The sequence below is a fragment of the Psammomys obesus genome, unplaced genomic scaffold, assembly GCF_907164565.1.
Source record: "Psammomys obesus unplaced genomic scaffold, mPsaObe1.curated_primary_1811, whole genome shotgun sequence".
NCBI lineage: Eukaryota > Metazoa > Chordata > Mammalia > Rodentia > Muridae > Psammomys > Psammomys obesus.
The window spans coordinates 16,532,573-16,558,402 of NW_026585580.1; the positions used below are offsets into that span (position 1 = coordinate 16,532,573).

The following is a 25,830-nucleotide window of genomic DNA, read 5'->3' on the forward strand; positions in this document are numbered from 1 at the left end:
CTCAAAATAAGCTGAACGTTACCTTCAGATGGCAGTAAACACAAAGAAATCTGTTCAGATCGATTAGTTAGCTGGGAAATGCAAGTAAAAACCACATGATAAATGTCATTCCCAACACGTGGATAAAACGAAAAGGACAGTCCCAAGTTTTAACAAGGACACAAAGCGAACAGGTTTTCACGCTGCTGAAAGAAAACGCGTAAATGATGCCCTCACATCCACTCAGTAAGACCAGTGGCTTCCTGTTCCCTGAGAACTGTGCACCTAACCCCCTAACCCACAAACCTCCCAGGGGAACACGGAACACATGACACGAATATTCACTCAACTCCGTTGGTCATGGGCTCAAGGAGAAAGCAACCCAAATTCTCATCAACTTGGGGAATCAGTTAAAAGGAAAGCAGTCAGGGACCCCCGGGGGACCCCCATGGGGCCCCCGTGGGACCCCCGTGGGGAATTTTCTGATCAGAGCACTCAGTGGGCAGCCTGCCCGCAGTGTGGGTGCCCCTTCTGGAGGCGGGGAGGTGGAAACATGGCCGTTTGCCCGCTTGCCCTCGCTCTTGCTAACAGGTTCCTGCTCTTATCACTGCTGCTGCTGCTTCCCTGACCAGTGACAGAGCAGCTACTTTAGGATTCTAATGAAATCTGAGGACCAGCAGCTCCTCAGCAGTCCTTCAGGGCGGAATGGGGACTGTGAGACACCAGCCCCACATACCGAGAAACGACTGGACTCTGCGTCTCCACTGTAAGAGTCGCTCTTGGCCGAGCCAGGACATCCCCCTTTCATACATTCACCCAGCTGCCGCTGTTCCTGAGAACGCTCACTCACACAGGGAGCAGACCAACCAGTCACGGTGTGAACCTCGGGGTCCAGGGCTCAGCAACACAGACGCGCAGACTACCATGTACACCAAGGCAAATAAATGCCCGCCACAGGTAGTGTTCAAGGAAGCCAGACACAAACCAGTTCCTGCCAGAGCAGGCCATCTTCCCTGAAGGTGACAGACACCAGCTGCAGGCAGCCCCGGGGCAGGCAGTGACCGGTGGTGAGGGACGTGTTCTAAATAGCGCATTCTTTCTCTCAAAGCGTGTGTGTGTGTGTGTGTGTGTGTGTGTGTGTGTGTGTGTGCATGCATTCGTGGAGGGGGCAGGGCATGCATGGAGGTAGGAGAACAACTGGCTGGAATCCGTTTTCTCCTTCCACTCTGCAGGCTCACACTCAGGTCATGGCGCTTGGCAGAGGGTACATTTCCCCACACTGCCATCTTGCCTGTCCTGCCACCCTAATTTTGTTATTTCTTATTTAGTTTTTCAATACAGGATCTCTCTATGTAGGCTAGGCTAGCCTGGAACTCAGTACACAGATCAGGCTGGCCTCAAACTCACAAGAATTCTCCTGCCTCTGCCTCCTAAGTGCTAAGATTCAAGGTGCGTACCACTATGCCCAGCTGCCTAGTTTGATGCTTTATCTGGATTACTAAGAAGTCCCCTAAGAAACTGCCTGCCTTGATGTGATGCTTTCTCCACTAGGCGGTTGTGGGGCCAGAGACTGTGCACTCTGTGTAGGCACGAGGTTACTGTGTGATTCAAATGCTCATTTCTGTACCCCCCCACACCCCATATCTGGTTGCAGTCCTTGTTCTGAGAATCTCCTGTCTTAACATTGTATAAACACTGCTCCCCAACTGGCCCCTGATATGCCAATAAAGTAGCTCACTGCCAATCACTGAGCAAGGGAGAGAATAGGGCCGGGCTTCCTGCCAGCTGGAGGAAGAGGTGGAGAGGTTAGAAGAGGCAGGAGGGGACTCAGCCACAGGCAGAGGTCCAGAAGACATGAGGAGAGGGAGCTGGAGCAGGACAGCTACAAAGTGAGAGTATTTCTGGGATTTGCGTTGGCAGGAAGCCAGCAGAGTATGGAGGGACAAGAACAGTCTCATCACTGTTCCATATTGTGCTGTGAAGCTTATTAAACAATACAACAGAGTCTCAACTATTTTACCGCTAGCAGGGGAAAGAAAGAAACTGAGAAACAAATACAATTTTATAAAAATAACTAACACACACACATATCTTGATCACAGCAGAGAAAGTCTACCCTGTGGAGGCTCACCAAGGCCTCTCGGGCGGTCAGGACAGAATTTAATCTTGCCCAGCCCTGGAGGCTCTGTGTTAACGCTTGGTTTCCCGGTGGCATTCTTGGAGGTAGGGCCTAACGAACGGCGCTCGGGTTAGGGGGCAAGACAGGGTTTTCTTCTGCTAAGTCTGCAGTAAAAGGAGCTGGTGTGTTCTCACCAAACTCGCTCTGCTTCGTATTGGGAGATGTGACCACATGCTCCAGCACGCATTCCCAACGTGGAGCCCACGCCGGAACTGTGCAGGTGCTCTAGCTTCAGCCTTCAAAACCGAGCTACGCCAGCCTGTCTCACAAGTAACTGGCACCATGTACTTCCTTCCAGCAACAGCACAAATGGACCAATGTAAGCTCGACAGGGACAGAGGAAAGCTTCCCCACAATCTCCCCGGTGAGGGTCCCAGACAGCGCCACTTCCTCTCCTCCAGGGCAATGAAAACACCTGCGGAAGCTGGCCTGGTCACCCAGAGGACTGCCTCTCCCTTTCCAGGCCACGGCAGCCATAAAAAGTCACTGCTGTTTTACTCTGATCTGTTCCTTGACCTAGGGATTTTCCCTCTCTCCTATATGTGAGCTATTTATTTCAACCCATTTGTTTTTCAATCCAGATGCCATAGGTGTTTCATGGCATTACCTGGTTTTATTGCCACAACATGGACTTTCAAAAGCGGTGTGTGTGCAACCTGGCTGAGAAGAGCAGAAGAGTGAACAATGTCTTCCCTAAGGCTCAGGCATCACTCCCTGGACATGGAGGAGGAGGTGGAAGGGGGAGCGAAGGGGGTGAAGAGGAGGAGGTGAAGGAGGGAGAGGAGGAGAGAGAGGAGAGGAAGGGGAAGAGAGGGAGAAGGGAAAAGAGGAGGAGGAGGGAGAGGAGAGAAGAGAGGGAGAAGGGAAAAGAGGAGGAGGAAGAGGGAGAGGAGAGGGAGGAGGGAAAAGAGGAGAAGGGAGGGGAAGAGGAGGAGAGAGGAGGAAGGAGAGCAGCAGGAGAGGGGGAGGAGGAGGGCAGCTTACCGATCACCCGGCGGTTAAAGTAATCAGGCAGCATGCGCTCGCACACAGCAACCAGCAGCCAGAAGGCTTCCTCCTCTTTGGCATAGAGCAGCAGCACAGAGGTCAGGATGTTCATGGACTGCACGGAGGGTCACAGAGGCCGTCAGTACCCGAGCCACCCACTGCCACACAAACATTAAAACCCACAAGCCGGGCTGGGGGTGTAGATCAGTGGACAAGCACTAGCCCAGCGTGCAGAAGCCCTGGGTTTGAACTACAAAAGAAAACAAGCCCAAATGACCCACAGGGCTAGTCACCCCAAGCATAATGACACCCAGAAACGGAACGATCATGAGTCAGTCACTGCAGTTAGCTGTGACGTGGCTTTAGGCCCGGGTCAATCCAGCTATTTTCTGTACATTCACAGGCACACGCACACTGCGGTCTGTTGATCCACTGGAAAAGTAAATCTTCTATTTGCAAATGTCAGGGCTTCTAATGCAGTCAGCTGAGTTGTTTGAATCCCTGGATTTTCCCTTTGCCTTGCTGGCTGCATCCTCCCACCTGGAATGGCTTGCAGACCTTTCTCCTCTCCTGTTCCCATTGGGAAAGTGACTACCTCAGATCACCCTTTCCTCCATGAGCACTCTGCCGCTTCACCCCACGACCTGGGCGGACGGGGCCTCTCCACGCCCACCGCGCTGGGGAGGGGCAGCAGCCTGGCGAGGTCCACCCCACACCCTCCTTCCGCGGCCAGCAGCCAGGCGGCTGGCCAGCAGTTGCTGTGTAGGCTGGGAGGGCGCCTGGCTCGGCGGCTAGAGACAGACCAGGCGCAGGCGCACACAGCGCACACTTCACCTGGCAGTAGCCGATCCTGGGGTTCCGGTGCGCATAGGCTGTCAGCACCCGCCTCAAGGCGGCGATGCCTGTTTCGTTCTGGAAGGCGGGGTGCTCGGGCAGCGAGCGGTGCAGGTCCCGCTCTATCTCCTCCGTCACCAGGCAGCACCGCCCCAGCGACTGCTCCACCAAAGTCCCATAGTACCCGGGGTGCGAGGCCAGGTCTGTCACGGCGTCTGCAGGTAAGAGCAACACATCAAGGCCACATGGCAATCAGGACAGTGTCCCGGGTGAGGGTGTCACGGGTGAGGGGGAAGAGTTTAAGTTAGCCTGAGTATAACTCCATTTTGAAATAAAGATCTTGACTGCGAGCTGACTTCAGGTACCAGGAAACATCACAGAATGTACACTTGGCAGAAAATAAAGTTAACTCTCCCAGCAACAGCCTCCAGGAAATATAACAGAATAAATGCTTCATAGAAAATAGAGACCATCTCCCTGGCAACAATCAATGAGAATCGGTTGGGAATCAGGTGGGAAAATTCTCCCCAATGTTTCAGATATGGCTTAGAAAAATAGCCATTGTGATTATATGCCTTAGCCATTGTGATCGTATGTCTTAGGCCATTGCGCCTCAGAGAGGCATATGCCGTGGGTAATTGTGATTCAGAAAAGGTCACCTCGCCTTCTAACTTTTACCTAATCCTGTAATGTCAAGGCATATGCCCCCCCTGCTTGCTATCATGGAAACCCCCTGCTCACAGACTTTCCCTTTAAAAATCCTGTTCACTCAGAGCTCGGGGTCCCACTTCTCTACTGCTGCGTCAGTGAGACTTGGGTCCTGAGTTCGATCGCTCTCATAATAAAGCTCTCTTGCTATTGCATCGAGTCATCTCCTGGTGGTCTCTGAGGGTCCCGTGAGCCTGGCATTACTAGGGATGTGGCAGTAAGTGCCGAGAAACATTCTGAGACCTCACTTCTGCCAGGCTGCCTGGCCCAAACCGCCTACAGGAAAGAATGCAGCTTTTCTCAGAATGTGACTCAGAAAGGGCAAATCAGGTGCGGTGCAGCTCAGAGAGGGGGCGCACGCCGAGCGCACGCACACGCCAAGCCGAAGTGCCCAAAGACACACATGTCCACACGCAATGGTTACGTGTTAATTCAATAAGAAATTGCCATGTATCCCTGTGCAAAGCACATGAAAGGACGACAGAGAACGGGATGGCTACCACCCCTGAAGCCAAGCTTCAGGCGGGCACAACCATGCGAGTAAGGAGCCTGTGCCCTCAGGGACCTGCCCCCTGAGGTGAGCCCTGAGGGTGGGGGATGGAGGGGGGACAGCAGTGTGTCTGATTCTGCCTCAAAGGCCAGGCAAGGTCTTAGATTCTAGCTAGGTCTAGTGAAAACAGCCCCGTGCCTCAGTGCCCCTGCAGTGAGCGGCTCTGACCTCCTCAGCAGCGCTCACACGTGCTGGGGGGATAGCTGCTCCAATGCCACGGCAACCTCCTATCCTTCACAAACCCCTGCTTCCCACGTGAAAACAACAGCAAAGCAAGTTAGGGGACCCAGAAGACTGGGCCCCACAGTGCCAGGGCCGGGCCACAGCGCAGCCTCTCTGCTTTGCTCACTCCTCACTGTGAATAACACTGTCCTGACTGTCCTGGTTTGGTTTTTGTTGTTGTTGTTGGTGGTGGTGGTGGTGGTGGGTTTTTTTGTCTGTTTGCTTGCTTGCTTTTTGTTTTATTTTCTAAGACAGGTCTTCTCTGTGTAGGCCTGGCTGTTCCGGAATTGTCTCTGAGGCAGATTTCCGTGTGTGTGTGTGTGTGTGTGTGTGTGTGTGTGTGTGTGTATGTGTGAGCTGCTGAAGCACACTGGGAAGCAGTGGGGTGGGTGACGGCACTGTCGTGGGCCAGGCAGTGGTAGAAGCCTGAAGGAGCATGGCCAAAGCCGAGCTGTGTGTGTGGGAAGCCTGGACAGGAATGGGCAGGGCCAAACTGCTGCACATGGGGAGGGAGAAGACGATGGGGGCGGGGTCACCAGCAAGGGTGAATGTGGGGATAGGCTGGGAAAGGCTCCAGGCCCACTGTGGTGGTTTGGACGAGAACAGCTCACACACTTGAACACTTGGTCCCTAGATGGTGGATTGCTTAGGAAGGATTAGAGGGTGTGGTCACGTTAGAGAAGGCGTGTCACTGGGGTTGGCTTTGTGAGGCCCGCACCAGGCCCAGCAGCTTGTCTATTTGTCTCTGAGTCTCTCTGTCACTCTTTCTCCTTCTGTCCCTCCCTCTCTCTGTTTGTCTGTATGTGTCTCTCTCTGTGTGGGTCTCTGTCTCTGTTTCTCTGTATCTAGCTCTCTGTCTTTCTGTCTTTGTTTCTCTGTCTCTCTCTCTCTGCCTAGAGCTCTGAGCTCCTTCTCTAGCACCATACCTGCCACTGTCCCCACTGAGATGGCCATGGATTAACCCTCTAAAACTGTAAGCAAGCCAATTAAATTTATTGTATAAGTTGCCTTGGTCATGTCTCTTCAAAGGAGAACAGTAACTAAGACAGACACTTGGGAAGGGCAGACAGGGACAGAATGGCCCGGGCACAGCCTCCTGGAGCCTCGCTAGCACACAGCACACCAGGCTCCCAGCCATATACCCCAACACCTGATGAGGTCAGTCACAGCACAGGTGGCAGGGCCTCACCTTGGCACCTCTGCCTAGCAGGACAAATCACCCCGATGGCTGGGGAGGCCCCTGCTCCTGCTTCCGGCCTGAGCAGAAGCTTCTGAAGTCACTGACATCTCAGCCCCGGCCTCAGTAAGCCTTCTTGTGAGACTCTGAAGATAGTAGCCAGCACCCACAGGGGGAGGGCAGAGGACAGCCATTGTACTACAGCCACAGGGGGAGGACAGCCACCCAGCTGAGGCCACAGGGGGAGGGCAGCCATCCTGCTGTGGCCACAGCGGGGAGGACAGCCACCTGGCTCAGGCTAGCCGTGGCCATCACTCATGACTCACATGGTCTGAAAAGCAAACAGGCCAACATCTGTAACCACATCTCACTGGGGTACCACATTTCCAGTGGAGGAGGGCCATTTAAACAACACAGAGGGATTCAGTTCAACACCGCAGAGCGCCAGCCAGCAAATACACTTTTCTTGGTTCCTCTCTATCGGGGCTCACGTCCAGCAAAGGTACTTCATTTCCAGGTAGTCTTTTTTCCGTACCCCAGACTGTGTCAGACTCACTATGAATCCGAGGATTGCCTTTAATTTCCGATCCTCCTGCCTCTACTTCCCAAATGCTGGATCGCAGGCTCAGGCTGCCACACCTTGTTAATGTGGGTGCCTCACAGTTTTATTGACTTCACCTTTTGTGGAGAAGGGGTGAGGCAGGTCTTGCAGCTTGACTAGGAATTTGCAACCCGACACCATTGTCTTCAGCAATGACATTACAAGCACCAGCCACCATGTCCAACCCATGAAGCCACGGTGAAATGCAGTTACTGCCCTGGACCCCACATTTCCGGAGGAGGCACTACAGCCAACCTCAGGGGCGCCACACTGCAGGGGCTCGTGAGTCCACACGGCAGGGCCTTCATCTTTCTGTGATGCTTATAGGAAGGCCAATCCCGAGACTGTTCCGAAGATTACCAACAGCCTAAGCACACCAGAACCCACCTGAGAAAAGCAGCCACAGCCTTCCACGCAGCGACTCAGGGATCCCCATGGCCACCAGCTTCCGGATCTTCTCGGTGCGGAACATGCACACGGTCCTGCCGTACTCTGCAAAGTGGTCGTTCCACAGGCTGATTTTTATCTGTTCCCGGGACTGAAAGTGGAAACGTTCGTTAGCGTGCCAAGAATGTCTGTTTATCCAGGGCCAACGGGAAGGGCAGCGATAACAGTATTCACTCAGCAAACATGTCTGGGCCTCGCCAGGCAGAAAGGATGCAGGACAAGTTAACAAAGCACCAAGGGGCCTGGTGGAGATGTCTGCAAATACAATGCAGGGACACAAGCACCTAAGTACTAGAGCAGCCTGCACTGGATGGGAGAGAATGCAGGGTAAAGCCTCTCTGGGGCACGGACCCAGAGCCAACTGCTAAAACCACTCGACTCCAAGAACAGGAGAAAAAGGCGTCCAGTGTGCCCTGAGCTTGACAGACAGAGGAACAACAGGGGGTGGGGGGCAACTATTTTCAAAAATTTTATTTTATAAGCGTGTTCTGAGTACATGAGCCTGTGCGTGCCTGGTGCCCGCAGAGGTCAGAAGAAAGGTGGCTCCCCTGGAACTGGGGTTAGGGACAGCTGTGAGCCACCCTGAGGCCTCTGCAAGAGGAAAAAGGCCTTCTAACCACTGAGCCACCTCTCCTACCCCACTCTCTCACTATCAGGATTGAGGGGACATCGTTTCTCCAAAAGTCCCTTAAAACTATCCCCACGTCAGGAATGCTGGCGGCCTTCCATAGCGTGTTCGCCATGAATTGTAATAATGAGATCTGTCCAATAACGTGAGTAAAATATCCATAGCCTAGCATTTTCCTTCATTCGGACAGCAAGGAGTGACTACATGCGGCGTTTAGAGAGACAGAGAGGGTTCGGTTTCACCCAGGCGCTCTGGTGGGAGGCAGCAGCCTGCTGGTTAGTAGCACTGGGACCACTGCCTGGGCCTGCCGTGTGGCTTCCTGCCTGCCAGCCCAGGTCCGCTTTCTAGGCTATCCGCCAACTACACATGACTTCTGTCTCCAAGGTTTCCCTACCAAAAGAAGAATAGCTAAAAAGGAAGCAAAAATAGGGGCTGGGGAAATGGGACAGTGGATAAGGAGTGCTTGTGATCAAGCATGGGCGCTTGAGTTCATATCCCCAGCACCTAAGTCAAAACCCAGTACCTTCAGGGTTGGGCTTCGAGGGAGGGCAGAGACAGGTGGGTCCCAGGACCCTGCCAGCCTGGCCAAATGCAAACTTCAGGTTCAGTGAGGGGCAGAGAAAACACATACAAAAGGCACACACAAAAGACAGACTCACTGCACGCTGAGAAGAGCCGGCTCCCTCTGTCCTTCACTTGGTGCCCAGGGCAGAGAGAGGGACGAGGGAGGAGCTGCTCACGGCACCCCACTCACCAGGCGCGAGTCGGGGCTCTGGCTGTCGGAGTGCTGGAAGCCAGCGGTCAGGGGCTCGGGGTGCGGCAGCGGGCTCTTCTCCTTCTCCCCCTCCTCGCTGCTCTGAGAAGACGCCATTTCAAGGTCCCCAAACTTGTCACTGCATATGCTTGTTGAGTAGAACACAGGTGAAGTCTGCCAGGCAAAGAGAGCGCACACTCAGCACCGCGTGTCAGCGGAACAGGAAAGCGGGCTGGGAGCACGCGCCACACACGCATGGCAGCCAGGCTTTCTGGGAGCCACGTTTGTCACCAAGTGCATGTGGCAGCTGAAGGCAGAGAGAGGACCCCCGGGCAAGCTGCTCGGTGAGAGCAGCCGTGTCCGTGCACGCCGGAGTTGAGTGAGAGCCTGCGTCAACGTGTGGAGGAATGACAGGACGATGGGTACCACCACACACACAGGCGCACAGGCACACACACGCGCGCACACACACACACCCCTACGTGCATACGTATGTACATCACACACGCAGGAAAAGGTAAAGCTCAAAAGAAGTTTCCTGATGGAAGCCACAGCGATGGTGTCCAGCAAACCCAAGGGCATTTCCTGTATCTCTCCCATGGCAGGATGACACACCATCTCTCTTCATAGATACAGCCCTGCCAGCCTGAAAACTCGGTGTATGGAAAGCTCCCGCTGGGGTTCCCCAATCCTCCTCTAACCCAGGCAGCATGTGGGGGCACCCAGTCAACCCTCCTCGGTCCAGGCTCCCCCACGAGCTGGTCCAGGCAGCAGAGCCTCGGAGGTGACATCACAGGGACACACGGCCCAGCTGTGTCAGGGCAGTTTCCTCACGCCCACATGGCCGGTCTTCCCAGGCGTCCCCTCAGAGACCACGGCCCTGTCATGGCTCCTACCATGTCGTCGCTCGGCGAGGCGTCATAGCGGGCGGGGTGGTTGGCGTGGACCTGCTTCAGTCTCAGCAGCAGGCCCTCCACCAAGTTCTCCCTGTCCTTGAGCTCAATGAACTGGAAGGCCATCTTGCTGCGGATGCTGACGATGATGGGGTTGGGCAGCAGGCTCGTGTCCTCCATCTTCTCAATGCTGACCACCTGGAGCAGAGACGACACACACAGTACAGTGCAGGGGCCAGGCAGGTGTCTCATCACGCCCTCAGGCACGTCCCACCGTGGAAGGCAAAACCAGTCACCACGGGCAGAGCTCTGGGCAGCGTTACCCGTCAGCGCCACAAGGGGGCGGCAGCCCAGGGTCCCGGCCACAGGTTGACTGGCTCAAGCAAACGGTTTATACAGATAACCAAGAATCATCAGCCTCCAAAAGCAAACCCAATACATCTGAATCACAGACGAGCCCGCGGGTGCTGTGCTGCCTGGAATGAGCCACTCAGAACAGATAAACTCCAGGGCTGGAGACGACGCTCAGCAGTTAACAGCGCAAACAGACTGCTCTCGAGGAGAACCTACTTCAGTTCCTGGAGCGCCTAATCAGTAGGTTCATAGCTGCCCCTAACTCCAGGCTCCAGGGAAGACATTGCTCTCTCTTCTGGCTTCTGCAGGCAAGTGCACTCACACACACGTATTCACACACACTTAAAAACAAGACCAAAAGGGAAAAACACTGCATGATTCCATTTACTAAAGCTACCTCAAATTCATAAGGGAGGGAGGTGCAGAGGGACACTAGTGTCTCAGTACGACAAAGGTTCAAGTTGGGAAGATGGGGATGACGGTGGGGAGGCCTTTGTAGCCGTGTGAACACAGCTGGTGCCCAAGAAATGCACACTTAACAGAGGTGAAGAGGATAAATGATGTTACAGATTTGCTGGGTTTCTCTTAATCTTTTGAAGACAGGGTCTCACCATGTAGCCCTGGCTGTCCAGGAACTCAAGGTGGGTAGACCAGGCTGGCCCTGAATTCATAGAATTCTGCCTGCCCATGCCTGCCGAGGCCTGGGACCACAGCTTTCTCAGCTGGCCGTAAAATGAGCACGTATGCACATGTATGTGTATGTCTGTGTGTATACATGGGCAGCAGACATCTCTGGCATGTGGGCCTCTGAAGACTCATGCTCAGGATGAACACAAGCGGCCTGACTCCAAAGGTCCCGCGTGTTGGAGTCTTGGTGTGTCATGACTGCTTCCTGACACCGAGGGACTGAGCTGTTCACATCTGGACATGAGCTCAGGTTGACTCTGACCTCCAACAAGAGAATTATAAAATCTTACAGTAAGGAGGGGCTCCGACTCATTCTTAAGTTTTAAATTTTTTAGCTAAAGTTCTAGGAGTATTTGAAAGCCAAGGAGTTTGCCACTTGGTTTTCTGAGAGTGACACTTCTAGGTTGCGTCTCTCTTGGGGGGAGGCGGGAGGGGAGAAGTCACGCCTAAGAGCTCTTGAAGAGCTTCAGTCATCCAGCCTGCACTCTAACAGTGGTTTCACCAGTGAGGAGGAGGTTGGGGCGGTCTCTGTACTCAGCCCTTCTAGGCAAATTTCAGGCTGCCACCCCGGCAGGGCAGCTCAGGTCCTGCTCCTAGAAGGCTAGAGGGCCATTGTTAGGCCATCCTTCCTGTGTCCTGTCACGGCAGCAGCACTAGAGGTTGGTCTCCGCATAACCCCATCGGATCACCGGTGAGAAGCGTGGTCCCCGGGAAGCAGTGGTAAGAGGAGGAGGGGTAATTAAGCAGTGCGGCCTAGCTGGTGTATTTGGGCCATAGGGAGCGTGGCCCTCAGAAAGGGGTAACACAGACCTCAACTGGTCATCACAGAGTAGGTCACTGCAAACAGCAACAGGACTGGCCTTTGCCCTCTGTCTCACCTTGTGGTGTCTCTGACCATGGCGTCTCCATTTCTGATAAGGTCTTGACCAGACCCAAGCCCAAACAGCACCATTCTCTCTTGTGAGCTAAACTTCTGCTCTTAAGTTTATGCAGCCGTGAGTGTCTCATTTGAGCAAGGTAAGATAGACACAAACCCTCGGGTCTAAAGGGCAGAGGGTGCCCCGGAGGGCAAAGAAGAGCAGCCTGGGCGAGGCGAGGGGCCTACCTCTCTCAGGGGGAGCACCACGTTGCAGCAGCCGTCCTCTCTGCTGGCAAAGCAGATGTAGCTGTCGGAGGAAAACATGCGGCCCGCCGTGTGGCGGCGACTGAAGGGTGTCCAGAGGGAGCACTCCGCCACCGCGTGCAGCCTCTCCTTCCTCGGCAGCCGGAAGAACGCCCGGAAGAACTCGTTCTGTGCGCGGGCCTCCAGGTCCCTGGGGAGTGACGGGGAGACGGTGAGTGAACCGGAGCGCACAAAGAAAAATACCTCGACGCCCGCCGGCCCGGCCCGGCCTGCACACAGACAGGCTTTCCGTAAAAACAATGTGTGCGAAGCCAGCCTCCTGCTTAAAGGAGACTCACCATTTACCCAGAAACTCTACTCCTGGGCATACACAAACAAGAGACACGCACGCCTGCTGACAACTCACGTGCCAATGCCAACAGCGACACCAACCAGAAGGTGACCCAAACATCCATCGACTGGTAAACAGCTAAATAAAAGGTGGCACGTCCCTTTAGTTGGATAGCGGCTACTCAGCCACAGTCAGGAGGAAGGGGCGGATACACACAGCAGCGTGGACGAAGCTTAAACGTGCTCAGTGCGGGGCCAGACACGGAGACTGCAGCCTGAGCGTGGCCACGTTCAGCTCACAAACGCCGTTCATTATCCCAGCACAGGGAAGACAGCAGGGGCCTGAGTAATAAGGGGCCAGCTCCGTATGAGGGCCGCCGAGAGGCACAACAGAGCTCAGGCCAGAGGCCCACGGACCATCCGTGAGCATGGACGCTGCCCCCGCTGCAGGACTCTCACACCATGGGGTTCCAAACAAGACTCCACGCACACCTTTATTAAACTTAGAAACTTAAGCAGTCCCCAGAGCTTAAAGGTAAAGAGTTCATTACTTTCGCCACAAACCCGGGATTTGTTCAGTCCAGACGAGCCAGATCTGTCCCCTCTCTCTTCTCCACCAACCTTCTAGAGCACTTTACGGAAGAACTCCGTGGGGCTGACAGACTCTCACGGGAGACATTCCTAACTGCATCTGCCACCGGCTCAGCTGAGGGACAGGCTAGGCCAGCCTGGCTTCTTCCCTGGGGGTCGTTAGCCATGTCTACTGTAGGCCACCTGACTGACCATGACTCCAGCCATCTGGGCTCAGAAAGGCTAGCGTGGGTCCACTGCTGTCTCCTCACCTCAGCCTCACGCAGCCACTTAAGACCTCTGTGTCTTTGGGAAACGCCAAGACTGAGCAGCATAGAATCAGGGCTGCGAGGGCAGATACTGCCTTTCCTCAGTGCCCCCAGTCCACACGTAAGAGTGTTGCACTCAAGACAACCAGAACTGTCAGGAACAGGGCATGGGCTCCCAGGGTCCAAAAAGCTAAGTTCAGCCTCCCACTCCACCATGCCAACTTAAGAAACTACTGATGGGGAGAAGCAGGGGAAGATTATTCAATGTGGCCACACTGAGAAGAGGAACAGATAAAGGGGTACAGTGATCCAAGTCCATCTTTAGGGTATTAACATGAGCTTCTGGAGGGAGGCCTGGCACAGGTAGGCATGGCCTCACTGGCTGCTCACTGCCTTGTCCCTAGAGCTCATGGTCAGAACCATCACCGAGTCCTCATGCCTACACCTGAAGTGCAGAGGGAAGGCACAGGTCAGGCTTTCCTCCTGCGTTTAGTCACCTGTGGTCCAGGGAAATCAGCGTGGTTTAGCAGAAGTGGCTTCTTGGGGCCTTTGGAAATCATCCACCCTGGCCCCCAAGACAGCAGGACCTGGCCACACTGCCCCACGAGAAACCCCTGAGCTGACCAGCAGACAATACCGGAGAAGCCCAGGGTGGATGGGGCTGGAGAATTGAGGAGCAGGTCTTCCCCTGAAAGATGCCTCTTTTGTGATGGCTAACACCAAGTTTTAGGTATAAATTACCGTGCTTAAGAGATCAATAAAACAAAAATGCCTTCAGCCCCGTGGTTCTCAACCTGTGGGTAGCGAGCCCCTCGGGAGCCAAAGAATCCTTTCACAGGAGATGCCCAAGAGCACTGAAAAACACAGATATTCACATTACTATTCACAACCGTAGCAAAATCACAGCTATGACACAGCAATGAAAAGAACTGTGTGGTTTGGGGTCACTTCAACATGAGGACTGCATCAAAGGGTCGCCGCACTAGGACGGCCGAGAACCACCGTTCTAACCTGTAAACCCCACTTCCCCAAGGGCAGGTGACTCCCGGGATGCTGGGGCTGCGCCTGTGGGATAAGCCACGTGTTTTCACTTCTGTACACAAGCATGGCTGCACCAGCTGCACAGGATGCGTGTTTGGTCACACAGAGGCGAGAGGGACGTAGGCAGGAAGTTCGTACGTCAGGAAGTGTGCCTGCCCCTGAGTGCACGAGGGTGGGGAGTATGTGGCCTCACGGGCTTCGCCTTGATAAGCCCCTGACTGCTGTACTCTGGGGACATTCTCTAGGAACCCCAGCTGTGGGCCTGGCCGACATCATGGTCCTGGCCAGCGTTTTAAAAAGTTCACTTGGAATTTGGCTCAGAACTTGTGGTAGTGGTCTGACTCTCACCCAGTGGGATTAACACTTCCCCATCTGTCCTCCTGTTCCCAGCATAGGGCTTGCTCGGATCTGATGGAGGCGAAGGGAGAAGAGCAGGGAAGGACTGGGTCATCGGGTAAAGCCAGAGTCTATACACAGACACCACTGAAGGCACACATGGAGGGAAGTAGCCCCCACTCGAAACCTAACTGTACCCCAGCACACCAGAAGAGGCTCAGCACTCATTGCCTTTCCACACACGCCTGCCCTGCCCTCTGTACAAAATGGCTGATATCTGACCACACCCTAATGTTGGGGTAAACATTTGTTTGGGAATTTCAGGATCAGCTTATTCCCTGCTCTCCTGCTGCCCAGGCAGCATCCTGAGCTCAAAGATGATATCCTGAGGATCTCTAGTCCAGGTCCTCTACACTGCACGTCTCGGCCAGTGTCCTGAGCCCAGACAGAGCTCGCTTCTCTCCTCCATCGGATAGGTGGTTGGGAGGATGGCAAAGCACCATCCCCTCCCCCCTTGTACTGGAGCTGACAAAAATCCCAGTGGAATGACCTCAGGACTGAGGTGACTAACAGGTAAACAGAAACTTAGTAACCTCTGCCTTTGACCCTAACGGTCACCACTGGAAAGCGGTCCTCTGGGAAGGGAAGTAAAAAATGGATCAAGGAAAGAGCTGGAGGGGCATTCCAGCTTCTCTGGCTCAGAGCTGGGGAGACTGTTTTCCTAAACCTCAAAATCTGCCTCCAGGCAGGTTGCCAAGAGGCTGAGTCATTACCTGTTTACACCCATAGGCCGTCTCCATGACAAAAGCCACTGATGGGAACCACCCTAAGGGCAGGCCACTCTGAGAGAAAGTCCCTTCCCAGGTAAGGGACAGGTGGGGATGCAGGGGGCCCAGAATCCTGCCTCAGTGGCGGGTCCAGCCCCAGGCACAGATGTGGCCTCAGACACTCAACTGCCGGCCGTGCAGTCCTTTCTTCCCTTGTCTCTCTAGTGGTACCCAGGGTAGAGCGAGCAGGAGGACGGGGGAGGGGGGCTCTCCCTGAATCCTGGACCTGAGCACACACTGCCGGCACTGATGCTGCCCTAAACCAGCTCGCTCTCTCCACCTTACACAGTCCAGGACCCCGGCCAGGGAACAGTGACATCCGGAGCCTTCCCACCTTAGCTTACCTCAAGATAATCCCCACAGGCTAGGAGACTCTCCTTTCTGTCCACTCGACAGCAATCGTGCCCACCCTGGAAGGCGGGCACATGTGCAGCCCCAAGCTGGGCTCCTGTGCCAAAGGCATGGTGGCTACAACTCAGGCTCGCAGGCACCTGCGCACAGACAGACGAGGGCAAAATGACCTGGGACCTGCAGGAACTCTCTTGAGCCACACGACCAAGCCATGGTTTGCTTTGTTTCCAGGGCTCTGGCGGCATGGCCCTTCCATTTTTAAGAGATTATAAGCGAAACTAAACAACCCCAACAGCAAACTGCTTGGCCTTCCCAGTGCACCAGGCTGCTTCTTTTCAAACTGAATCTCCTCCCGCGGCTGTAAAGACTTGGGGGAGGGGAGCTGTGCAAACACCCGGGCTGGGCATCAGAAAACCTAAGAGCAGCGCTCTGGGGGGGTCCATCACAAAAAAGGGGTACAGCCTGTCTCACGAGGAAACTCTCCCATTATCAGAGCTAACTATGACCATGTGAAGTCTCTTGAAATTTCACCCCCAAGAGCAGTTAGGTTCAGTTTAAGATGAATACACACAGCAAGAAGGGATGGGGTGGGGGACTGGAGGAATGGTTCAGGGGTTAAGAGCACCCAGAGGACCCAGGTTCAATTCCTAGCACCCATGCGGCAGTTTTCAACTGTCTGTGACTCTAGTTCAGGGGATCTGACACCCTCCCACAGACACAGGCAGGCAAAACACCAATGCACGTAAAATCTAAATAAATAATTAAAAGAAGAAGAGGGGATGGTGAGCACACTACCATGTGTGAGGCAAATCCCAGGTGTGGGAAATAATGCATCTTCATTTCCCTTAAAGACTCTGTATCGCCCAACAGTAGGCTGTGGAGTTTTGAAGGAATTTGATAAAGACCAAGAATTCCCTGTGTAAAATGACTGGAACACAAAGTATCTCAAATTTTTGTATAGGTTGAGGTAGAAGGACTAGGAATTCAAGTCCAGCCTGGGCTAAAACCTTCATCTCAAAAACAGAACCTTCAGCAAAGTGGCCAGATACAAAATTAACTTAAAAAAAATAAATCAGTAGCTCTCCTGTATACAAAAGACAAAGGGCTGAGAAAGAAATTAGGGAAACAACACCATTCACAATAGCCACAAAGGACATAAAGTACCTTGGAGTGACCCTAACCAAGCAACTCAAAGACTTGTATGAAAAAATTTCAAGTCTCTGAAGAAAGAAATAGATACTGACCTTACTAAGGGGCCTGGCCAGCTTCAGAGACGGGGAAGGTGGCAGCCTGGCAGTTCCCCTTCGGCAGGGATGAACTTGTTCTGGCACACAGAGCGATTCTGCAGGTGGGTGGTGGTGGCGGCAATGGGATGGGATACGAGTGTACTTAGAGCCACAAACTGTGCGCACACTTACATGTGATGCCCTATGAGAAGGGATTTGAACTCCTGACCATACAGTATGTCGTGAGCTCCTGTTTCTCAAAGGCCACACTTACCCAGCCGTGACCCACAAAACTCAAAACCCATCGGGCTTGAACGCAGCTTTCTGAGCTTTAGAAAGCAACGCTGAGTTTGTTTAGAGTGACAAACCAGACAATAGCCTCACAGAGCTTGCCGTGACAGCCAAATGTGCCCAGAGACCACTGGCTCCACAGCAAAGGAACCAGCACCACCCAGCCATCCTGCCTTCCCCCAGAGGCTCACAGTCCCAGCAGCGAGGTCCAGGGTGCAGCTCAGTGGCAGAGCACATCCCTAGCCAGCATCAACCCTGGGGCTAAGGTCCAGCACCATTAAAAAGCAAACTGTCTTCCTGCTCACTGATAAAGTCAACAACCAATCTCCACCACGAGGGTGCCACGTCATGTACTGAAGCCTGACCCACAGACCCACATGATGGAGGAGAAAACTGACTCCCTCAAGTTGAACTCTGACCTCCACACTCTAGCAGTGAGCGTGTGACGGCCCACACGCTCCAACACAAAATGAAAATGTCATAAGGAAATGAAAGATGAACCACAGAGGCAAATGTGAGGGGCACCACCGTGGAACCGTACACCTGGCGTTCTTAGGTTCGGAGTCCTTGGCCTCCGCCACCCTTCAATCAAATATTCAAAGAAACCCCCCTGGCACCAGATGTGCACATGCTTCCCGAGTGCTCTTCCCTGAACAGCGCAGCGTGACAATTATTCGCACGGCCTGATGCTGTGTCAGGTGTGACACACCCTCTAGATACTGCACAGCATCAGGCCTCCCAGCCGGCTGCACGCAAAGACTCGTGTTTTACAGCGGGGCCTTGCACAGCTGTGGGTTAGATGGCCATAGAGGGCCTGGAACCAATGACTGAGGCAATTGGTGAAAAGCCACGTTAGCTATCAAAAGCACACGGAGGGTGAGCCGTGCAGCTTTGCTACAGAAGCACGAGGAGGGCGAGCAGGAGCCAGGTCCCCCGAGCCGCTGAGGGGCAGAGGGAGTGAAGCCCCACCTCTTGGTGATCTGGCTAGGCTCCTGCAGGTCGGGGTCCAGGTCGAAGACCTCATTGTCCAGCAGCCTCCGGAGCGTCACGTCGGCCAGCTGCTCCATGATCTTAAACACCTCATCCAGGTTCAGGAAGGTGGAGAAGTCACGCTCCTTGTTCTGAGTGGTGACCCGGATGGTGTCCGTAAGGAAGACGTTGGACGTCCGCTCCAGCTTCTGGACGTCCACCCAGGGGATTACAAGTTTAACTGTGGGAGAGAAGGGCGCGAGCGGGTCTGCCGTCAAACGGCAGCCAGCTTGAAGCAAGCGGCAGCTGGTCAAGGCTCCCTCTCCTTTGTCGAAAACTACAAACTTCTCTTGAGCCAGGGCATGGGAGCAGCGTGGGGCCGTGTGTGGCTGCTGGGAACACACAGCCTCACCTGGTGGTTTCTTACGGACTTGTGTGAAAATTCCCACGTAGCTGGCTGCCCACTCCCAGCTACCACACACATCCAGGGGACACTATTCTGGGATGCCAAATTAGCTGTGCAAAGACTGTCTCAAGAATCCTTACCCAGCCATGCAAGCATGAATAAATATCAGAAAAAGGAGTCCTCTCTGAACCAAGCAGCTAACACGCATTTGCACCGTTTCTGTCTGTTTGCTTTGCGATACTGTTTTCAGGGCTCGGATCACTTTAAAAGGCACCATTTGTGCCAACCTTGACCAGAAGTTTCTTAGCTGCTTCTGTGATTTCACACACAGTGTCTTACACATACACACACACACACACACACACACACACACACACCTTGGTCTGTTTAAACCACCAACTCCAGTTCATTAAGCAGCTGTCCATGAAGAGGCCGCTAGAGTGCTTTGCAGGGGAACAGTTTGGGAATGACACGTTCCTCCAAAGGCTCACGTATGGGGGGGCCTTGGTCCCGTGCCAACGCTGCTATGTGGGAAGGTGGGTCTTTGGGAGCATCTGTTCCCAACCCCTTCCGGTCTACAGTAAAACAGGACACTCCCCGACACACTCCAGTGCCCACATGTTCTGTGTGCGTGTGCAGCCTCAGAGGGTGAACCAGCTTAATCCCCATCCCTGCTTCTGTCAGGCATTTTACCCGGTGATAAAAATCACTGCATGTCCTGTAATCTGCTTGCTCAAGTTAAGCGAGACAGGCAAACAGGTAAGCAAGCAGATCTGGGGGGCCCGCACAAAAAACATGCGCAAATTATGTGGAGGGCAGGCTTCCTGGGGGGACACAACCACAGTGGGGTTGGCAGGAAGAGCAGGCCTTGACACGTAGGGTATTCGCACAGGGAAGGGCAGGGTCTTCAAGGAGTAAGGCCTCCCATAGCCGGGGCTAGTGTGCGCTGCAAAGGAGTCAACAGTGTGCAAAGGGAGGTGTGGTGGGGAACGGCGTGCAAAGGGTCCCGGAGCACCGCGGTGACGCAGCCACGTGGACAGCGGCACACCACGTACTGGAAGCTCCCCAAAGATGCTCAAGGGGGGACCTTGGGCTGGCTCCCCAAACACACGCTCAGAAAAGGAAAAGACACTATCCATCGCGTTTGTCGCTTTACCTACTGCTGCGGTGGAATTCCCTGACAAGAGCGGCCAAGAAAGGAAGCGTTGATGCGGGCTCACAGTTCCAGGGAATGGCCCACGGTGGGAGGGAAGGGATGGCAGCAGGCGTTTAAAGCAGCAGCTCACAGCCATCCTCAGTCAGGAAGCAGATGGAGACAGATGCCAGCGCTCAGCTGCTCTCACCCCCCACACACATATGCACACACGTGCACACAGGAACATATTCAGGGCTGGAGAGTTGTCTCAGATGTTAAGAGCACTGGCTGCTCTTCCAGGAGACCAGGTTCAGTTCCCAGCACCAGAGAATCTGACCCTTTCTTCTAGCCTCTGTGGGCACCAAGCACACTTGGTTCACAGATGCATTCGAGCTAAATACCCACAGATACAACACACAATATAAAATATAAAATATAACCTTGGGGAGAATAGATTCTCTTGCAGATCTCTTCGGTCATCAGCTAAGATTCTGCATTTCCAAAGCACCTACAGTCCTAAAAACTTGGCAGTAGCTACTCGAGTTACATGGAAATGTTTAAGGGAATAAACGGAACAAGCCCTCCCTACATCAAGCCCCCTGTAGGGGAAGCCTGCATAATTAAGCACAACTAAGTGCAAGAATCATGGGAAATATTGGATCATGCACGCTGTGGAAACACTCTCTCAAGAGCGAGGCTATGGATCGGACGGGCTGTGTGCACTCAGGACCACCTGGCTGGCCACACTTACGCTCCTTGCCAAGGAAGAAGGAGTAGAAGCAGAGGTGGTTGATGCTGAGGTAGAGCCAGCCCTGGCGCGGCACCCGGCCCTTCCAGCAGCAGCAAGAGTAGAAGGTGACCAACTTCTCTGCCTCAGGGAAGCTGAACCTGGCCTCGAACTTCACCAGGGCTTCCCGGAACTTCTCGGGCTCCTCCTCCTGCTCCGCCAGCCTGCTGCTGGTTTCCTCGGCAATCAGGGCCTGGGCATGGAAAGAACACAGTTACCTGGCCAGCCAGGCATTGGTGAGACAGAGGGACAAGAGGACAGATAGTGGAAAGAATGGGCGGGCAACGGATGTTTGCTGCAGCAACCGAGACAAATGACCCAAAGGAGGAAAGAACCAAATCTCGTCCTTGAACTTTTGAGTTAAACATGGAAATGCTGATCTGGGGCCATCAAGGCGGCTCGGTGAGTGAGGTGCTTGCAGCCAGGCCCGAGGACCGGGGTGTGACCGCCGAGCCCACCTGGCAGAAGCAGAGGGCAGACTCTAAAGCTGTGGTATGTGCGCACGCGCACACAAACAAGTGTGGTGCCATCGTTTTAACGTGATTTGGAAAATGTTCTTAACCCAGCAGCCAATGCATTTCAACATGTCTGTGCATTCTGCTGAGGTAGAGCAGAAATAAGTCAAGCTGCCCCGAGGCCCCAAGGAACCCCACAGCCTCTGGGTGCGAGCACGAATAGCACACAGAACCTGAGTGTACTCGTGTGATCCAGGATTGACCTGGGCCCCTTCCTTGAGCTGGAAAGATGGCTCAGTGGTTAACCACACTGGCTGCTCTACCTCTCAGCATCTGCGTGGCAGCTCATAAGCATCTGTAACATCAGTCCCAAGGGATCCAGTGCCCCAGTCTGGCCTCTGCGGTCAGCAGGCACACGCACAGTAAACCGAGGTGCACACACAAGACTCGTCGTATACAATAAACAAAGAATAAAGAAGGAAGTACTTTAAAAGCCAGTGTGGTGGCACTCGCCACACCCCTTACTCCTAGCACTCAGGAGGAAGAGGCAGGGTAGTTCTCACGTAAGGGCAGCCTGGGCCACACGGCAAGCAATAGGCCAGCAGAGCGAAACCGTGAAACCCTATCTCAAATAAAGAAACGAAACATTTGTCTTCCTGATATTTCCAGGGAAGCAACTGCGAAGGCCCCCTGGGCTTCATCTAACTAACCGACTTTGAAAAAGAATCTACGTATACAAATTAACTTTCCACCCATTTGATCTATACATCAATGTCCACGAACATCCATGTTTCTTAAGACAAGGCAACTTTTCAGGGTTGCTACCAGATCCTTTCACTGCACAATTTATCTTAGAAATTAGACCTAACTTATTTATTTATTTTATTTTTATTACTCTGAAGGACGGACGGAAGAGAAAGGTCAGTTGGTGAAAATGTTTGCTGTGTGAGCGCGCACACCTCAGTCTGGATCCCCAGCCGCCACGTAGGAGGCAGGCGTGGCAGGCGGGTCCCCAGGAGCTCGATGGCTGCCAGTGTGGTCAAAACAAGCTCCAGGCTTCCTAGGAGATGCTGGCAAGACGGTGGGGGAAAGGCAGCGGTGCCGACTGCCACCGAGCCTCAAAACCTGAGTTCAATTCCTGGGACCCACATGGCAGGGAGAATAACTCCCTCAAGCCGTTCTCCGACTGCGCGTGTGCACCGGGCCTGCGCGCACCCCCAACACACACAAACGTAAACGTTAAAAAGATGCGTCACTCCTAAAAGTTAAATTGGAGACGCAGTGGAGGAAGACATGGCGGCAATCCCCTGCCTTCACAAGCCCCGCACAGGGGAGCACTCCCACGCTCACATGTGTGTATCACACACGGGTGCGCGTGTACGCACACATACAATTTAAAAGCTTAACAAATTAAGTGATTTTCAATTTCGATGATTTCCAATTCATCGTGTTTTTATTTTACAAATCTCATTTGCCATTACGAATCATAAGATAACGACTGAGAATTTGGGGACTATTTGGGCTTTTAGTAGGGCATGAACAGGGGCCACAGGGCCACACGGTCTCTGGACTCCCAGGTGCCCTAACCCTGTGCCCAGGCACAGCTGAAGAAGAAATCCGGTGGTTGTGCAAACAGCCAAAGGCCCAGGCTGGATAGGAAAGCATCCTTGAGATTGTCAGCAGGAAGGACAAACGTGCACTTGTCCTCACTCCTCCGTCCCCGGCCCGCCTCCGGGATAGACTAGTCTGTTTCGTTGTCTTGGAGACACCGGCTCCTTACCCCGGGCAAGCGTGTGACTCCCTCTGTGGCCCACGCTAGGCTCTCGCTCGTGGCTCTCCTGCCTCAGCCTCTCCAGCGCTGAGAGTACAGTGTGTGCCCCCTTCTACCCAGAGACTACAAGCAAGTGCAGGCACTTTCCGTGTTACACACCCGTGAGCACGGGCGTGCTGTCCTGTGCTCGTGGAGGCAGGGGTGCTGCCGAGATGCCTTCCTCAACTGCTTTTCCAGCTAAACTTTGCAATTACATCCGTCCGTGCAAGGGCAGCCTCCCGGGCCAGGAAGGGGCTGCTAGAGGCCTCTCCCAAGAACAAAAGCCTGGGTTCCATGAGCAGCGGGAGGGACAGGGCAGCTCTACCGCCAATCCGACTCCCCAAAGCGAGCGTGGAAGGCCGGGCAGCCCGGAGCTCAGGGCTCCGTGAGGGGAGCTAGCAGGTGTGGAGAGCCTCGAGCCGGGGCCTACCTTCACCTTCCCCTTGACGAAGCTGGCGATGTCGTCTTTGTTGTCAAAGACTGACAGGGTGTGCAGCAGGTTCTGTTCCAGCCAGTCCCAGTGCTGGTTGATCTCCTCCAGCGTTGCACCTGGATTCAGACAGACAGACGTCAGGAAGGAGGAGGACCTTCTCCAACAGGAGCCACCTTCCCAGCCCCTGGCATACATGGGCTTGTGTGTATTTCACCCATGGCGGGTCAGTCTGCTGCACAGCAGGCCCTTTCCACCGACACCAGCGTCTGCCCTGCCGCCTGGCAGCTCCGGGCACCAATCCCACAGACAGGACAGCTGGCTGAGCGGGGCCCAGGCTGTGCCTTGACTACACCCGCTCGGTGACAGAGACACTGGCGATTGCACAGCTATCCCAGCAGAGGACATGCCCCAGACAGCCGACTCACTGCCACCCACACCTCGAAGTCCTGGAGCCACGGGAGCAGGGCCAGCTGGGAGGCCCATTGGCCAGACAAGAATGCTGCCACTTGGGAGCAGCAGAGCTCGGGCCAACCAGGAGCAGCCTAAGAAGACACATGTCCTGAGATGGACACTTCGTGACCTTTACAGCAGTGGCCCTCAAGTACAGTGTGTGTTATTGCACTCACACACTCACACACTCTCACACACACACACACACACACAGCATGGGATTATACGCAATCTGTCAGTTAATGTCTTTAAGCGGCAATTAGGATGCTCGCTATATTACCCAAGCATTAGGCAACACTGTTAACTAAGGCATAGTCGTGTCAGCCATCTGCTTCCTCTCAGGGAGCCTTCTACTGGTCTGTACCTCACATGGAGGTTGTGTCCAGCCTCTGGTGAGGGCTGATGCTCAGCTAAGGGCACTGAGACCCAGGTACAGTCCCTGGCCGGAAAAGTTTAGTCACATTTCCAAAACAGGACAAGACTGAGCCCAAAGAATGTGCGGCTGCTGAAGTTTGGTGGTCACCAGAGCCAGTGGAGGGGGAGGGTCTCCAGGACGTCACTGACACTCATCCCAAAGCAGGTGTGCCTTGCTCAGAAGTGAGTTTCCTCTCTCTCCTCGTTACTTGTTACTTGCAGTAACAAGGAGAGTGCAAATGCACCCAAAGATCTTGGAAACGCACACATTAGCACCCCTCATCTGAAAGGCCCCACGTCTAAATCGTAAAATCCCACATCCGCCGTAGCTGCAAACTCCTTCATGCACAGTATTTAACACAGTATCAAAAAGACACAGGCTGTGGGGAAAAGGTAAGTGAACGTCATGCCCAGACCCCATCCTCACACTACTGTATCGATAGAAGTATTCCATATGCCAAAAGAACCCAAAACACTTCCGGTCCTGAGCACTTTGGATAAAGCATCAGCTGGCGTGGATCTTGAGGTTTGGGCCCATGGAAATGAAGACTGGGTGTTGAATGAGGCTGCTGTCCTGGGTGGGACAGGAAAGTACCTCAGAGACTACTCCATGAGGGAAATCAAGAGTTAGGTCACATGACGTACCTCGCAGAGCAGCTTACGAGTGTTCTCACTAAATCCAGCGTCTTCCCAGCACTGGGGGAGCCAGCCGAGAGATTCTCAGCCCAGCGCCTCCACACACAGACTAGGGCTTGGCCCATTTGGGTCTTTCCAGGTGTGAGGCCTGGGCTGAGAGGCCTAGCCTTTCCAGATCTCCTCATCTCTCCTGACAGGGAAAGCTCATTTTACAAGAAAATCAAACCACCCAAGTCCAGCTTCCACCTGCCTGCCTGCTATGTCTCCTCTCTCTCTCTCTCTCTCTCTCTCTCTCTCTCTCTCTCTCCCCCCCTGAACTCGGGACGCCCAGCGTCTCTCAGCCCCCCTCTGATTCGATCATTCCTGCCCTGTCAGTGCTCCTGACTGTGTGTGTGACACGCCTGGCTCCTCAGCATCTGGAGAGTCCCTTTAGAAAGCCAGTTATGCCACAGCCCAGGAGCCTGGCACAGAGCTGGAGAGGGCAGGCCTTTATTTACCATCACAACACAACCAGCCAGGACACTAGGCAAACAGAAGATTAAACTGGAGAGGAACTGTCTTTATCAGCCTTCAGCACTCTGCTGTGTTTTTTTCAGATGTACTTCCTCATTCATAAAAGCAAAACAGAGAAGAGGGAAGAGGGAGAGAGGAGAGCTACTGACCTGTACTTCAGACACAAAAGAGAAATGGAGGCGCAAGCGTTTGTCCTGGATCATATGAAGAGCAACCCGACCTTGCAGTGCACCCCCGAAGTCTCCCCGCAAAAGACACCGCCTACCTTCCCCGAAGTCCACGACTGAAGAGCACTGTCTGCGCTTGGCAGGCACTTGGGCTCTCCCTTCTTCTTGCAAGCACCTTCCCAGATGTGCAGCGCAGGCAAGGGTTCATTTGTGTAAAATAGTAAATTGTTGTTAATCGTGTATGGTGTGTGTGTGTGTGTGTGTGTGTGTGTGTGTGTGTGTGTGTGTGTG

General features: G+C 53.9%; 1 protein-coding gene across 1 annotated transcript in view; it reads right to left on the bottom strand.

Annotated features, from left to right (window-relative positions):
- Tbc1d8 (TBC1 domain family member 8) overlaps positions 1 to 25,830 on the bottom strand; it is a 96,729-nt gene that overhangs the window by 11,623 nt on the left and 59,276 nt on the right. Inside the window, exons 3-11 of the mRNA XM_055607341.1 lie at positions 23,357 to 23,475; positions 20,626 to 20,854; positions 18,334 to 18,574; positions 12,106 to 12,313; positions 9,963 to 10,157; positions 9,067 to 9,240; positions 7,625 to 7,775; positions 3,980 to 4,194; positions 3,143 to 3,260 (exon numbers count right to left, since the gene is read on the bottom strand). Of these exons, the coding sequence (XP_055463316.1) occupies positions 3,143 to 3,260; positions 3,980 to 4,194; positions 7,625 to 7,775; positions 9,067 to 9,240; positions 9,963 to 10,157; positions 12,106 to 12,313; positions 18,334 to 18,574; positions 20,626 to 20,854; positions 23,357 to 23,475 (1,650 nt within the window). The remainder of the gene's footprint in view (positions 1 to 3,142; positions 3,261 to 3,979; positions 4,195 to 7,624; positions 7,776 to 9,066; positions 9,241 to 9,962; positions 10,158 to 12,105; positions 12,314 to 18,333; positions 18,575 to 20,625; positions 20,855 to 23,356; positions 23,476 to 25,830) is intronic.